The 18,396-nt window shown below is 30.8% G+C and overlaps 1 protein-coding gene across 3 annotated transcripts in view; it reads right to left on the minus strand.

Annotated features, from left to right (window-relative positions):
* Nucleotides 1-1,870: 1,870 nt before the first annotated feature.
* LOC127705044 (phosphatidylinositol 4-phosphate 3-kinase C2 domain-containing subunit alpha-like) overlaps nucleotides 1,871-18,396 on the minus strand; it is a 77,247-nt gene continuing 60,721 nt past the window's right edge. For all 3 annotated transcript variants that reach the window (XM_052209295.1, XM_052209296.1, XM_052209293.1), the window contains 3 exons: nucleotides 15,529-15,638; nucleotides 9,701-9,823; nucleotides 1,871-8,254 (listed from right to left, as the gene is read on the minus strand). In XM_052209295.1, coding sequence (XP_052065255.1) covers nucleotides 8,057-8,254; nucleotides 9,701-9,823; nucleotides 15,529-15,638 — 431 coding nt within the window. In that variant the 3' untranslated portion in view covers nucleotides 1,871-8,056. The remainder of the gene's footprint in view (nucleotides 8,255-9,700; nucleotides 9,824-15,528; nucleotides 15,639-18,396) is intronic.

Raw genomic sequence — 18,396 nt, forward strand, 5'->3', positions numbered from 1 at the left:
ACCCATATAAAGGCAACTAGGAATTCCCCAGGCAAGCATGTGGGAATTGTCCCCGAGTATATATAGAAACAATGACGTAGGAATTAATGTGGGGTAAGGTATGACGTAAACACTATTTCACTGCATGTTTACAAGTTGTTTAAAAACACCATTGAAACTTCAAAAACTGATTAAAACACGTTTTGCCAAGATAAGAATGAAATGAATAACAGACATTTATTGATTGGCAAATGTCAAATTTATTATCGCTAAAAGTCTTTTTTGCTGTTCAGTTGCTCTCTCATTTTCAAAGAAAAAAATAGATGGATAAAATTTAATCAATATTAGTAAGAATATTTCTTATAGAATTTGATACATGACACAAGAGATATTTATGAAACCCCTGAGTTACACCTAGTATACTAGAAATGAACCATGGAAATTCATCATTTGATGATAGATAGAAACTTAAATACGATGTTTTTTTATTCATATTTATTACCTCAATTTCACTGATGTAGACATAAAAAGCATCATTTAGTCTCTGATTAATGTTTTTTTTTTCATCAGTTCAATGTTTTGTGGTGTTTGATATTAATGTCTAACTTCTGGTTTACATCACAAAAACTCAACAATTGAATGGTTCGTGAAATTGAGGTCATGGTTAAGATAGACAACGTCAAAGGACATGCGCACCTTACAATGTTTCCATTCACCAGATGTTATTTACTCTTAACTTAGTGACTAAGAAATTGTTCTACTCACGAGAACATAACATTGACCTATGAACAATGAAAATGACGTCATGCATCATCAGGGTTAGATGAACCTGTCTAAACGACATGTACAACAGATAAAGTTGACCTTATATCTATACTGACTGACTGACCTGATTTAAGCGTAAAACTAAATATTGATTAATGAACATTAATACAAGGTCAATGTGACTGAACCGGCCTGACTGACAGACATGTCCACCTTACAAAAATGACTTCTACTTTCCTACCTTTTCATTTTTATGTTTCAACATAATTCAAGCAGCATCTGGTTGTGAAGTATGATATGCTATATATTCCAGAGCTTTGTTTGCATTTAACTGTACAATTTTTTAAACAAAAATGGTTCATAGATATAAGAAGATGTGGTATGAGTGCCAATGAGACAACTCTCCATCCAAGTCACAATTTGTAAAAGTAAACCATTATAGGTCAAAGTACGGCCTTCAACACGGAGCCCTGACTCACACCAAACAGCAAGCTATAAAGGGCCCCAACAATGACTAGTGTAAAACCATTCAAACAGGAAAACCAACGGTCTAATCTATATAAAAAACAAGAAACGAAAAACAAGACATTGCCATTCCAGTTAAGATTTAAGTCATGTACAGTCACAGCTTTAATCAATACAAGAAGATGCAGTCTCTACAACTTTTCAAGGAAGATTAAAAGTAATTATGAAGCAGACTTGCAATACCACATAGTGCAAAGGGAAATAATTATCTTGCATTTTAAAACATATTACAAACATTAGATGTTTTTTTCCAGAACTTGCCCATATTACTTCAAGAAAATGTTCTGGCATGATATGATTGAATTCAAATTAAGGCTTTTTTTCCAGTTTTCAAGTTACATTGATTTAACGATTCTTCTTCTCTTGTTGCTCTGTACACAATCATGTTGTTCTGGGTGTCTTCAACTTTGCTATAATTTGCTATATATGATGTTGCTATACATCCAGTGGCAAATATCTCATGTATATTCAGGACGAGACGATTGAGCGATTTGAAGAGATAATTTTCTAGGAAGAAGATTTTGTCCTCCATTATAAGAGATGTATGATGGCACCTCCCCCTAATTAGCAAGGGTTAAGAAACATAAATGTATAACAATAATTTATTTTAATAAGATCATGTTTATTATGATAATTATATTATATAAACATCCATATTCACATATCACAGTTAAAATAGATTTGAAAAGTTTAAAAAATTTAAAATCACATAATGTAAGGAGTATACATCTAATTATGTACAAGTTTATATGGACTATTCCATTAATATAGATGTGGGAAGGTAGGATAGGAAGTTTCATTTTAGAACAAGGGTCATTGGTCAATTGAAATTGTATAAAAAAGGAGATGTGGTATAATTGCCAATGAGACAATTTTCCACCATAGACTAAAGGTAAATGGATATCCATTTTGTTATATCCACAATTCTCATTTAGGACTTTGGTTGTATTTTTTTTATAAGTCCGTCCTTTCCTACCTACCCTCATCTGTTTAAATGGAATAGTCCTAATGATAAAAAACTGGAATTAATATGTATATATTTTGCCTATATTTTACCATTTCGTTATTTTATATAAAAATGTCTACTAATGCTACCCTGCACTCAAAAGCAGCTTTTCGCAAAAAAAAACTTAAAACAAATTCTTTGATAAGTTACTGACAATGCAACATACTTAAAATTCAGAAATTATCTCATTGTTACCATAATAATAACTTGCATTTCAATTTAAACAGCGCTACTTCTTTCATGCAGAATTCTTTAAATATCGCAATAATTTTAAGCATTTTGATCTCTTTTTTTTTTGGCAATAACAATTATAAAGTTAACATGAAATAATTTCAGAATTTTCCATAACCTTAGATCAACTCTATACATAATATTGGCTGACACAGTCAGACATAATTCACAGCATCAAAATAGAAAAAATAATAAAAAATTGCACTAAAAACTGAAATATATTTGATATTAAATACTAAACCCCTTTGGGACTAAGATCCTTTAATTACATCCAATGTTTCCATATAATGAACTATACATATTCATATCTCTTAGAAGGAGTATTCAGTTTTTGTTCTGCTATCAAAAGTTTTGACAAATTTTGCTGTTTTCCAAAATGTGTCCCATTATCTCTGGAAAATTGCTACAAGGATTCAAATTTGATACATCAGACATGCGTTTCTTCTAAAAAAGACTCATCAGTGACCCTCGAATAAAACAAGTGAAAAGGGCCAAATTAAGTATGAAGTTGAAGAGCATTGAGAACCAAAACATCTGAAAGGTTTTGACAAACACAGCTAGGGTAATCTATTCCTGAGGTAAAAAAGCCTTAGTATTTTGAAAAATTCAAAGTTTTAAAAACAGTTAATTTAAAACTATGATCATATCAATGATAATTCATGTCAACACCTAAGTGCTGAATACTGGGCAATGAGCAATAAATTTTAGTTAGTTCAATTTTTTTCAAGTCCTAGTTAATTATCCATTCAGATATCAAAAAATTTGCTGCAATTGTTTTCTAAAATCATTTTTTATTCTGAACATGTGTACCTTTACACTATATGTAATGACATTAACAATAAGGTCAGACCTTTCAGTCATAAAACTTAACAAATTACTTAAAGTACAAAATTCGTGCTGGACACCAATTCCAGTATGTTGATAGGTTGATTTCTGAGTCTGTGTACGATAATTATGCTCTAAAGTTTTATGACCACATGGCCTGGGCTCTCGGTCATAAAACTTTACTCAGTACTCGGAGTATAAAATTTGTGTTTGAAACACCAATTCCAGCATTTTGATTGGTTGATTTCTGAGTCTAAGTACGATAATCGTGCTCGAAATTTTTATGATTGCAAGGCCAGATGTCTTCTGCAACCACAAAAATCACAATCAATAAAAAAACATATGATCATTAAATTACATCAATCAATTCTTAAAATTATAATGTAAGCAAAAATGGATGCTCAATCTGCTCAACAGAAGCCATGTTTTTCCTGCAAATCTGTACAAAAATATATATTTAGTATTTACAGACTAAATATTGCACAACACACGATCACTTAATACTTGACTAGGTTAGATATTTATTCAATACAAAAGGCAAAAAAATGAAATATTTTAAATAACTGTAAATTCAGAAATTATTGCTGGGTTATCATTAATGTGAATAATGTGACTGGGTGAGTATCACAATAATAAGAACTCACATTCTGATTTCTGATACATATATCTGTATGCCAGTTTTCCATGAAATCGCAATAACTTATCGCACATTTTTGTCCATTATGAAAAATTGCAAGGATAAATATATGCAATCATTTCTGAATTTATAGTACTTAGATACTAACTTCTGTGGATTACTAAGGTATAGTTAGACCAATAGTTTTGATATTTCCAAGGGGCATAACTCTTAAACTAGAGGCTCTCAAGAGCCTGTGTCGCTCACCTGTATTTACTGATGCTTTGGAAATCATGTAAAATAAGATTAAAATCATAATTAATAGTATTAGATATTAGATATTATAAAGATATCTAAGATAATAACAAAAATTTAAAAACTGCAAAATTTTTGTAAAATTACTAACTCAGGGGCAGCAATCCAACAACACGTCGTCGGATTCGTCTGAAAATTTCAGGGCAGATAAATCTAAATCTGATGAACATTTTTGCCACCCGTCAGATTTGCTCTAAATGCTTCAGTTTCAGAGATATAATTCAAAAACTGCATTTTACCCCTATGTTCTATTTTTAACCAAGTCAGCCATGATGGTTGGAAGGCGTGGTCATCGGACAAATTTTTTAAACTAGATACCCTAATAATGATTATGGCCAAGTATGGTTGAATTTGTCTCAGTAGTTTCAGAGAAGAAGATTTTTGTAAAAGATTACAAAAATTTACGAAAAACTGTTAAAAAATTGACTATTAAGGGCAATAACTCCTAAAGGGGTGGACTGACAATTTTGGTCATGACAACTTATTTGTAGATCTTACTTTGCTGAACATTATTGCTGTTTACAGTTTATCTCTATCTATAATAATATTCAAGATAATAACCAAAAACTGCAAAATTTCTTTAAAATTACCAATTCAGGGGCAGCAACCCAACAACAGGTTGTCAGATTTGTCTCAAAATTTCAAGGCAGATAGATCTTGACCTGATAATCAGTTTTACCCTATGTCAGATTTACTCTAAATGCTTTGGTTTCAGAGATATAAGCCAAAATCTACATTTTACCCCTATGTTCTATTTTTAGCTATGGCGGCCATCTTGGTTGGTTGGCGGGGTCATCGGACACATTTTTAAAACTAGATACCCTAATGATGATTGTGGCCAAGTTTGGTTAAATTTGGCCCAGTGGTTTCAGAGGAGAAGATTTTTGTAAAAAGCTAACAACGACGGACGACGACAACGGACGCCGGACGCCAAGTGATGAGAAAAGCACACTTGGCCCTTTGGGCCAGGTGAGTTAAAAACGTCGATCCTCCACCATTAAAGAACATGTCCCAGATATTGCTGATATTAACATATAGTATAAGTTTTATAAAAATCTGGCATGAATTGTACCCGTGAGAGCGCTAATGAGGCCATTTTCCATAAATTTAATATTTCCAAGGGGCATAACTCTTTTTTTAAAAAGTCGATCGGCCACCATGATAAAACTTGTCCGAGATATTGCTGATATTAACTTATAGTATAAGTTTTATAAAAATCTGGCAAGAATTGTACCCGTGAGAGCACTAACAAGAAGGGACAGATGGACGGACTCACTGACAGACGCCCGGTATTTCCATGTCCCCCGCAACGCATTACGCAGGGGACAAAAATTCAATAGGAAGCCATTCCACATGTGTTCTAGCATCACCTGCTTAAAATTTATAAGTATTAATTAATAAACTTGACCTCATTAAAAATGGCATAATTAACTTTGAATACTGCGTACCTAATTCAACATTTCATTTAAGAAAAGAAATTCAAATGCGATGATTAAAATACAGTATCACTATATACCAATTCTTCTATAGAATGTCTCAACGTAGCCATGGAAGACAACTGGTCATGTCATATGAGTAAAGTAATACCAGTTAATAATCTCAAGTGACAACCCATATCCTAGTACCAGTTGGCTATTCTAGTTTAAAATAAGCATATTATGTCTGTTTTTTATACCTTACTAGCTCCAAATAGTTATAACTGGCAATATTTACTCATTAAAAAAAATAATTTTAAGCTGCAAATAATCCCTAAAGGCCCCGGCTGAAACCACCTCTGTTCTAATATAGACTATAATGTTTGGGGTTCTATCATACGTTGTATTTGATTAGTTTTGGACAAAAACTGTATCTTGCAAATTGATCAAATATTTATCTATCTTGATAAATCCTAAGACATTTATGATTTTCAGGGTCAAATCTTTACTATAAAAAAAAGACAAATTTAATAACTGATTCTCAATTACTCATTTCCATGCAATCAAATCTGCTTTACATATTATAAGTTGTATATTACTCAATTCAATATCAATATATTAATAAATAAAAAAATTATGGTATTATATAAAATGCATACAATATACAAGCAAATGCTTGAAATAAGTTTTAAAATTTAAATACATAGAACATATTGTCTTTGCAATAATTTCATTACATTAAAACATCAAATCATATGGAGATATGTCCACTTATAAATGCTCTGATAGAAATCTAATTAAAGTTCCATTATACATAATAGATTGTTATGCTGAAACTTGTGTGCAAGCAGCAATATGCAGTCGCATAAAATTATTATTTGCGGAATTCTTATTTTCTTGGGTTTAGTGGATAAAGTTGATGTACAAATTTGAAAGATCAAAGAAGTAAAATTTTTTCAATAAGCTTGAATGCAAACAAAACCATGAAATCAAATATCCACAAAAATAAAAAATTTCCGCAATCTATGAAAAGGGGTACCCCCAACAATAAATGAATCTGCAGTAAGATAATGTAATTTCAAGACCATTTATAAAAATTGATTTAAGGATTATTTTCAGACAAACATATGATATTTAAACTGAACTGAATCGTTTGAATTGTTTTACATTGTCATTCCAGGGCCTTTTATAGCTAACTGTGCGGTATGGGCTTTGCTCATTGTTGAAGGCCGTACGGTGACCTATAGTTGTTAATTTCTGTGTCATTTGGTCTCTTGTGGAGAGTTGTCTCATTGGCCATAATACCACATCTTCTTTTTTATATATATATATATTGTTTTACCCAGAAAGCAATATTTTGGACTTGTCAAAAGTTTTACACGAAAAAAGAAAAAAAGTTCTATTTTCAAACCTTGCTGTAAATATTTCATACCAAATAACTTGCCATTTGAACTTTTTGTAGATTATAAATATCACAGAAATACATGTATACCGTCTAAAAAACGCTTTTATTCAATAAATTCCTATGAATAATAATGCATTTGTTAGTTGTAAGTCATGGCATATTGTAAATTCTGTAATTATTGCGAGGTTTTTATTAATGCAAATAATGCGATTAGGTGAGTACTGCAATAGTAAAATTTTGCATTCTAATATCTAATACATATATCTGTATGCAGCTTTTCCTGAAATTGCAATAATTAATCTCACACTTTTGTCCTTTCTTCAAAAATTGCAATAATAAATGCCGCAATAATTTCTGAATATACAGTATAAGACAAACTTGTGCATCCATATTTTTAAATAACTTGCTAGTTAAAAATACTACATTGTTATGGTGTAAATATAAACAACAAAAACTGCCACATAATGTTGCCATAGCAAATAAAAAGATATGATATTTTTTATTACCAAGATACGAGTGATCAAAGTTTTTCCCTTCTGTTCAAATGTGTTTATGATCCCTAAGCCGAAATAAGTCAGCTGGAAAAATTTTCGATGCCAACTTTATCTTGTAAACAGAATTACGGAATTTGATATATGAATGCAAATTAATTTTTATTAAAGAAGATTAAAATAAATTATGACTGAATTTTGCAACCAAACATTGCAATTTTTGACCCATATGAGTTGTTGTCATGGCAATATGGAAGCACCATTTAATTTTCTAATCGTTGAATCTTCTATTTGATTTACATCTTAAAATTCAAAGAGGAGATTTTACTCAACCATAAAAGATACAAAATAACTGGTAGCCAATTACTATATATATGTATAGTTTACAAATTCTATGGACAAATCCAGATTATAAATTGAGGAGAATGGAATCATCATCTTAATTCTGCAACAAAACATTACAAAGATCAGGATGAACTGTCGTCATGCCAACATGGAAGCATCAGTTATTTGTATTCTGTCCAAATTATACCATTGCACATTATCACCATCAAGATTAACATTCCGTAACTTGATATACACAGCACCTATTAGATTGTTTTCTCCCAACCTATCATGGTCCCATACACTAACTTGTAAAGTCTTCATACGCATATCACTATCAGACATTTTATATTCAATCTGTAAATAGAGTTCAATAGTTAGTTTCATACAAAATTTTTAAAAATACAATTGAAAATTCATTTATCTCTCTATATGGGTGGTTTCACTTTTTGCAATTCATTTGCATCATGCCCATGATCAAGGGTAGGAATGGGGTACCCCACATGACGAATGACGGTAAAATATTTGTTAAAATAACGTAAAAAATAAACATTTAATTCATTTGACGCTTTAGGTAGCTACAAAATGAGATTTGACTAATGATGATAAAAAATTAAGGCTCTTTTGACGCTAATCCTAGCGAAAAACAGACCTTTGATGCTTGACGATAAAGGGCATTCCTACCCTCATGGTTAGATTAAATGAGTTTCTATCATAAAAAATGAAAGGAGATATGGAGTATATGTCAAAGAGACAGCAACCAACCAAACATAAAACACATACAGTCTTCAACAATAGACAATTGTCTATACAGTATGTCAAGCTCTAATTCTCCTCCAGTATTTGATTTTAAACATATTTTATTCATTAAGATATGAAAAGGATTGAGCAACTGGCACAGCCTATAAAAGCTCTCTCCTGAAGTAAAAAAGATACAGAAGCATCATTGGTGCGTTTATACACAGGATATGAAGCATCCAGAAGGTCTCATACTGTTTGAAATTTAAAGCTTTATACAAATAGTTAATGTTATGTCACTGGTAGGTATCTCTATTTTCTTCACTCAATGACATTGGTTCAGACCAACAAAAAAAATCAACCAAAAAACAAACTTTTACCCAATTTATGTTTTTCAAATGCTGACGTGACCTTGACCTTTTGACCACAAATTAAATTGCGATCTACCTAACCGCATGGGGCATTATCAAACCAAGTTTAATAACTGAAAAGATCTTGCCAAATAACTGAATTTGTTGACCTGCAGGGGCCAGTATTTCATTTATCATATTATAAAACAAGTTCAACTTTGTTGTAACTTTGCACTTTATGTAATTTTTTCCATTAAATCTCAATAAAATTGGTTCTGGGGATACATATGGTTAATGCATATATTTATTACAAGTGCCACTCGTAACGTTGCCTTGATGCCCCACCCCTTTTCAAAATCCTAGATCTGCAATAAACGTATTTACACTTTTGGTATTTAGCTAAATTTTGTCTCTGAATGACTTTAGATCTGTCTCCGAATAACCTTCTGACATCAAGCAACAATCACTTTTTAATTCTGACGTCAAATTTTTTAAATTGTGATGTCAGATTTTATGGGAACTTGTGTGATTTTAATTAATTGCAGACAAATTTGTATACAAGTGTAAATAAGTCTATAAAATCAAATATATCACTGAATAAACTTAGTTATTCATCAGAATCAACTGAAATTTTTTAGCTGAACCAGCTGACTCATTGATCTGAAATTACTTTGACATACATACACACATACACTACCACATGTAGGAAACTTACAACTTCATTATATGTAGGATGTGTCGTGTCTTTTACGATTTTAGTTTTCCTTTTTGTTTGTTTATCTGGATCTGGTAGAAGGTAAATTTTCACATAGGGACTAGGCAAGGTAGAACCACCAGGCTGAAATAGATATATTTGTACTTTTATAAAAAAATTCAACTGACACATGAAATATGCAAAATACTATTGAATGAATTTTTGTGAATACCTTTTTTTTTCAGTAGAAAAAAGTTTCCAGAAAAAAAATAGAACCATATGACATGTAAGACAGTCAAACAAGTTGCTTTATAAAAAAAAAAAACAATACGTGAACCATAGAACTTTTTTATCCTAATTATTAATTAACTAAATTAAAAATTAATATCTCAGTGTTTTCATGGCCATGTATGTGCAGGATGATATTTTCTTTTTATTGTTAATCATGACAATTTTAAAGTTGTGTTAAATATAAAATGAGGAGAAAATAAATAGGGAATGTGTCCAAGTGACACAGATGATGCACCCGCTTGCATATCATATAAAGTTATAAAGGGACATAACTAAAGAACGGTAAAAGGGACACTACCCAAATGTGTAGTTGATCTGACATTTGTGGTATTATGTATTATGTATAAGTTTCACAACATTTGGTTGAGGCAAACTTAAGTTATAGAACGGAATCTTTTACGTTTGTATAGGGGCATAACTCTAGAACAGTAAACGTGACACCACAAAAATTCCAACTTGATCTGTGATTTGGGGTAATAAACATTGTGTATAAGTCTCATAACATTTGGTTGAGGAAAACTAAAGTTAGAGAACGGAAACGAAACATTCAGCAAAATTTGAAAAGGGGCATAACTCTAGTACAGTTAAAGTGACACCACCAAAATTCAAACGTGATCTGTATTTTGTGGTAATAAGCATTATTTATAAGTTTCATATCATTTGGTTGAGGCAAATTAGAGTTAGAGCAATTCAAAAATTCATTAAATTAATCTAAGACATAATTAATGAGGCATTGCGAACTAGTCAGATACAGTACGGGTAGAGACTTATTACTATAAATAACGGACTGGGACATGTCGGAAATGAATAATCCGACTTTTTTATGGTAGGTAGTATGGTCATTAATCAACAGATCTAGGTGTGAACGGTAATATAATTGTCCTTTCATCTTAATCCGTGCTACTAGATTATTAAGCTTCACTGATTTCAGAATCAGGTTACCTGTGATTTAAACCTCTCAGTCACTTTATTGATTAGTTCTACATCGTATTTGACATAAAATATTTTTACAGGTGAAGTACTGGAGACAACTTTGTTTTAATAAAAATAGCCTATTTTTTTAATTATGGCTTTTTATATTTCAAATGCTGTTTATATTCCTTAAAATATTATTTTCTATGTTCCCTGGTTTTTTCTGTTATGTATTTTTTTCGTATTTGTTGGCATACAGTTTTTAAAATATTTTCTTTTTTATTTCTGGAAGGTTATTTTTTTTTTACTGATTTATTTTCCACGTAAACCCATTGATTAGCAGAATGATGTGCAAAGTGCTGCTGCATACGTTTTAGTTTAACACACATTTGTATTTAATTTTCAGTCTGCGTTGGGTCAGTTCTGAAATAAAAATAATTACAGTGAGCAATACTTGTATACTAGTAGTTTGGTGATTCTTTATAATTGTGAATTTACTTTTTACTGTAAACAAATATTGTCCGAAAGTTGGTGATATATAACTTAAGTAGTACGCAAATAATAACACTAGAAGAAGATAACGATTCTTCTCGGGAATTGATTTATTTTGATATTTCTGGGTTTGTTAAATATGCATGAAATAATTGCCACTGAATGGACATTAAAACTAGAAGCATTCAATCGTTTGATGACCAGTTAATTAAATATTTACTATGATTTGTAGTCTAAAGAAATGCAATTACTCCTATTTAAATAATTTTATGGTGCTGCATTGACTCTTAGTCTTAATTGCATAATATTAATTTACGCACAATGCATGTTAACTTGTATGTTGTATTTTTGACACCAATCTAAAAAAATATTTGCCGTAAAAAGACAATTCCATGATACACATATCAGTGATCAACAGCATATGGTTGAACTTTGAACTTGACTTCACTCTCAATACAATGTTGAATGCTAAAAATAGCTGGGATCAATTTTGTCAAATGCACGTGATTTTCATATGGCGGGAAATATCGTAACAGTAAACACAGGTGACCTTACTGACCGACCGTGGGAAAATCCATTCATGATTTAAAATGATACGTAATGATTGGCAGTATTGTGCGTTAGTTTTGAGGCTCTTGATCGAGATCCATTAATAATTGATTTACCAGAATAGAAAATTTAATCCTTGTAATTATAAAAAAAACAAGCTTTAGTCTTCTTTAACTATTTTATTTATTATATTTATTAGTCAACACCCAGATTCCTATTTAAATAATTTATTCGGACACCTCCTTTAAAGTTCGGGAATTATACAATTTAAACTGCCGACATCGATTTACAAAATCTTACTGACTGCACAAGCTTTAGAGAATGGCTAGAAATACGACGCAAAAGTAAAGACGGCTAATCATGAATAGTGTAAAACTTTGATCTTCATGTATTGATTGACACAATTCGTAAAATATGTTTATAAAAACACGATTTTCATTAAAATTTCAAACATGGAAATAGAAAGGCAATATCTTTGTTATGATACAACGAGTGTCAACAAATCTGTTATTTCTATTATATGTAAATTTATTAACAAACAAAATTTAAAATAGTGCTGGGTCATAGAATATTGACGTGCATATGAAAAGTTTTTTTTATATAAAAACTAGGAATCGAAAGATGATCACTGCGTTATAAATATTGTAAAAAAACAATTGTTTCAAAGATATTAACAGGAAATATATGTCAAAATAGAAAGCACGGATGATCTGGTTGACCAAATTGTTTTACTTGCGAGAAATGATTGACAGGTATGAATAGACGTAGAGGCTCCGACGGGGAACGTGGTATCGAAAGGAAAATAACAGTTTATTCACAATGCCTATATTCAATTTGTTTATATACTTTATAAATATGATATGTTGGCCTTATACTTAGAATTGTGTTTCTATCAATAACTTTAAGGAACAGGACGTTAAAAGGGGGAAATATTGATACCATCAAGGAAAACCCGTATAATTTACGGGATTGATGTCTCAACATTTTGATTAAAACTTCGATTGAAAACAGTCCTGGTTGTTATAATTTTGAACAAAATGAAATATTTACGGTTTACAAATACAAATACGAATAGTTTATTGGCACAAACACAATTATTATAATTGGCAACACATTTTTACAGTACATTGTTAAAAATCGTCTTTCTTTCATTTTCAAGTTAAAAAAAAGTTGATCCCATATTCATGATATTAAATTTTAATTTTTATTGTAATTTTTTCTTTTTGAATATAAAACAATATTTTACATTTATTATCTATCCTCCATAAATACTAAAATATCTGTACAGGTAAAATTTAATTCTAATCAAGCTGGTACAGATTGATTTACGACCTTCCACTCGGATATTGTACAGGTTGATATCACAGCAGGTGTTAATTACACTCAGACAACTGTCCGGCCAGTCTGACATCTAGACGGTTTAAGACATCCATAATAATAAGTCTCAACCCGTACTGTAGTAGGAGAAATTAATGTTCTTTACCGACCAATCATCAATAAGTTTAACTCTCCAATGAGACACATTGAGAGATTGCTTGGTCTTATTATAAAACCATTATTGAAGAGGCTTAACTTTTACATTCGAGATACAAACGATTTCATTAATAAAATTGAGTCACACGATGTCAAAAAAGCATTTAAACGCAACAAAAATATTAAAGATTACATTGCGAGGTAGTAGTTGTTAGACTTTTGAAAAGGGACCCATGCTTAAACAAGTTTAAGCAAAAAATCCTGAAACACTGTTAATATTCTGAATTATAGGCAACAACCATCAGCAAAAAACGGTTTTAAGTCTTGAGATTTATTACGTATGTTGGTCGAAGGAACCGCATACATAATTATTTTTAATTTTAAAACACTTAAATTATTTAAATCATAATTTCATCAATTCAGATATATTTATTAAAATAATGTTGGTCTCAGTATATATGTATTTCCAATCTTAATTCTTATATTGATATATAATTGCTTAAACAAATACCCGAATGTAGGATAAAATTCGCCCTTTTTCTAACTTTACCATGTTTACAGAATCCATTGAGTACTTACATGTATGCTTATTCAGTGTAAAAATCTAGAGTTAATTGTTTTGTGTATTTGATTTTTTATTTCTTTTGCATAACATATTTTTGAAGACCTCATGGAAGATTAACATGCAATTGTTTAATCTATTTCCTTAATTAAAGAATTATATAATATATTTTTATCATTAAGAGTAAGATTATTTCCTTGAATTATTAACGAACAGTCTTTATTTTATTTGTTTTATTAATAATTTTCAGTTTTTGAAACGGACATTTTTGTATATCTGATTTGTCAAAATGACAAGTGAGCATAAAATGTATTGTTACAAATCAACAAATCCCAAAGACCACTATAATTCATTAGATAGAAACCGCTGCATCATTAATATCTCTCTTTTAATATCTAGACGCAGATGTTCGATACCATAGGTTGTTAAATCTTGACCATTTAACTTTCACGTGTTAATCAAACGGTGCAACTGCTCGTGCAACTGTAACCTTTGCTCAAGTAAACACTTACGATGCATAAATTTAGCTTTAACATAATGTTTGAAAGTGATCTATATATACATTTAGTTTATTATTCTGACAAATGAATAAGCGATTTGTGAAATGTTCTTTATTGTCACATTTTAAATATCTTAGATACCCCCGTATGGTGGTGCTCTTTATTGCAGGAGGCTAATACAGATAAGATGAATAAGTGTTCCGAATGAAGAATAATTTAGCTTCCGAATATTCCTCCATAGACTATATTTCTAACTAATTGATATGCGTGAACCCTCAGGGGTTCACGCAAAAATTTTGTAAAATAAATATCATAAAACAGGAAAAATTATACTTTATTTATGCTGTGAACTGCTAAAAAAAATAATGGTAAAAGACAATCACAATTTAGAAGATTTGATTAGGCCACATTTTGTCCCTTCAAATTGAATACTTGAAAAATCTATAAAATTCATGTCAAACACTTCCACTGTTCACGAGACATATAAATATAATTTCAACATTTGAAGGAACTGAATTAGATCGAAATCAATTTCTTCTAGTTGTCTACCCATAGACTGTTATTAGTTTTCCCGAGTTTCCTGGGTAATAACCATTCAGCACGACTGAGCCTCCTCGAAAAAACATGTATCACATTTAAATTTTTATCTTGATTGTGTGAAGTAATTTATGCTATGTTTAATATATTTTGATTTAAGTAGAATTTATAAATTACTGACTATATTTTGTTGAAATGACATTATGTATCATAATTTACAATTAAACTCAGCACATTGCACTGTCATGTGGATATTCAATTTGAAACTTTAGTTTGGTTTTTTTCGGTGATTATGTGTATAGAAAAAAAAATGAAAACAACACGTTCAAAGCCGAATATTTGAAAGCCAAGGATGTATAAGAACCGAAACAGTTATAGAGCTATATAATAAAAAAGGACCTAAAATAATAGCCAAATCCTCCCAAGGCCAACTTATAGAGTTGTGTAGTGTATGGATGTTAGTCATTGCAGAAGAATTAGTCTTTCAGATATCAAACTATCATATGTGGGTCAAAAATGCAAAAAATACTCACCAAGTCTTTTGCATGCATCACCATTATCATCAAAGTGCTCTTTTTGTATTCAAGTGACAACTTCACTTGGCCAAATGGGGAGCCTTGAGGGACTAACTGGACTTGAACTTCTGAAATTAGATTAATAAATGCTATGAATACACTTTATGTGATTTGATAACTGTAGATGGTTTCTTTTCCTGTCATCATATAATAAATATCATGTAATAAAAAAAAAATCAAGGTTAGTGAGGAGCGTAAAGGGGGGTATCTGCACGGAAGAACGCGAAATAAAATTGCCATTTCACGATGAACGAACAATTAAAAATTTCTTGCACATTGATATTTTTACCGATTTCATGAAACATGGTGAATAACGAACCTTTTTCATGGCTGCACGTGAAATAAAAATGGCAAAACACGTTGCACGAAAATAACCCTTTACTACCCTCGTTAATTGTTCATGTATAGTATCTTTTTAAGTTTATATATCGTTAGATTAAATAGTAAAAACCTAACACTGGTGACAATGAAGGATTTTAGACAATATTTCAATGGGAGGAATGAAAATGAGTTAAAGAATTGATGACAATAGGAAATCTTTACTGAATGTTATCCAAGGGACTTTCAAGTGTTTGACCATTTCCTTCATCTTTTCAATGCTGATAAGGATTCCTTCTAAACCCCCTTTCGTGTTAGTCTAAGCATATTCCATTAACAGAGTGGGAGTCTTTCTTTAATGTTCATATAGATTATAAATGTTACAAAATTGCAAGAAAAGGAACATGAATTACTTCGCACCAATGAAACTGGAACCTCTTAGGTCAATGCAGATGTATGAATGAGATATGTGGTAGGATGAGAGAGTGTATCTCAAATATCAAATAGGATTTTTATCAATGACTTAAGATTGACCTGAGCCAAAAACATTAAAGGTACCAATTTTTCTGCACCAGATGCGCATTTCGACAATAAATGTCTCTTCAGTGATGCTCGAGGCCAAAATATTTGAAAATCCAAAAACTTAAGTTTTAACCTAAGCCAAGCGAGATTTGTATGTCTAGAAATCAAAATATTCTATTTATTATATGAACTATAGTGAAAGGAGACATGATTTCATGTCAGAATTTCAAGGCTTACTTTCAGTAACAGTGATGTGGTTTTGCAATCTACTAATTATCTTGTTATCTACTACCCCAATACACATGTATTATTTACTACACCAATACACCTGTATTATTTACTACACCAATACACCTGTATTACTGAGTTAAGTGCTTTTCCTGTCCTGATTTTCATTATACATTTTTAAAAATTCCAATGCTATATGTTTAGCCTTTTTCTATTGTTGAATATCATGGCAGCTAAAAGTTTCAACAAGTACAAACCTGTTTTATGACAACATGAGTATTTTAGATTCCTACACAGGCAAAATAGTCTGGTACGTTGACAGTTGTCATGAAATATTTGATCTGGGTATTTTTTTCAGTGTAATTTATTGGAATTATATAAACAATATTCATACATATAAAAATTTATTTGTACTCGCTATGAAACAGGTGAAAAGCTAGGTGCACCTTGCTTTTCTTTCTGTTTCTAAATCTCCATTGACAAATAAATGTTATATTTTCCTACAATGTATGAATATTGTTTTCATCTTGCAATTTAACATATAGTTTTTATAGTATAGTTTTTTTTATACATCACAACTGTTGAATTTGTTTTTGAATGAAATCAACATGACTTAAGGATATTCGCTACTCTGCTTTTTAAAAGACTGTTATAAATTGATAGTATATAAATGAACTAAAAAAGCAGAAAAAAAAATGAAGGGTCCGTGTGCTTGTTTTCGAGATATAAGCCATTGAAAATTTGGCAGGAAATGATTCTCTCTACGTTTTTACATATATTTAACATTGGCACCTTTTTTCTTTCAAAAACAATGAAAAAATAACAAGGATTTTATAAGATTTTCAAATATGGCTTTTTAAACTATATGTAATAAAACTATGAAAAGAGAAGTAGGGGTTAGCGGGCAAAATTTTTAATGGCACTACATGGATAAAGTCAAAGGAATCTGAACATTACAGTTTGCTTGGTATTTGTATAGTAGAAAGGTCGATTGCAGGAGTGTATTGATGTGTAAATCATTTACTCACTTACTGATTGAGATCCAAACACATTTGATAAACAAACAAAAATAAAAATAGGGATGTGATATAAACTTAGGTGTGAGTGTGTATTAAACTTTATACATTTATTGTGCAACCATTGTAGCAATGTTTGGTCCAGGTGTTGTGTAAGGTTTTAAAATGCAATGTGATCACTTATACACAATTTATAAACTACATCCTTCCTTACATTTGAAAGAGAGGCCTTGGTGGCCGAGAGGTCTAAGTAGTCGAACTACTGTATCACTAGCCAGTCAACACTGAGGTTGTGAGTTCGAATCCCGCAAGGGGCAGGTGCACTCCACTCCAATCTTATTATCTTAATTGACTAGGATTTTCAGTTTTCCTTCCGAAGGTCGGTGGTTCTCTCTGGGCACTCCGGCTTCCTCCACCAATAAAAACTGACCGCCACAATAGTGTTGAAAGTGGCATTAAACACCAATCAATCAATCAATCAATACATTTGAAAGACTTTCAGATAAATTATTCAAGAGAGATTTTTAATCTAATTTAATACGGGTAAATAAATCAAACATGCTAAGAAAATTATCTTTAATAATTATAGGTACGTGTATACCAAAATTGTACGCTAAATTTACATTCATAGTCATGCCAAGAAATATTTTTCTTTCATAAGTAAATGGAAATCTATTGCATAAATATAATTTGAAAAAATTTTAAATCAATCAGCTAAAAATAGACAAATTATATAAAGAGA

Source organism: Mytilus californianus, unplaced genomic scaffold, assembly GCF_021869535.1.
Source record: "Mytilus californianus isolate M0D057914Y unplaced genomic scaffold, xbMytCali1.0.p SCAF_6, whole genome shotgun sequence".
Classification (NCBI taxonomy): domain Eukaryota; kingdom Metazoa; phylum Mollusca; class Bivalvia; order Mytilida; family Mytilidae; genus Mytilus; species Mytilus californianus.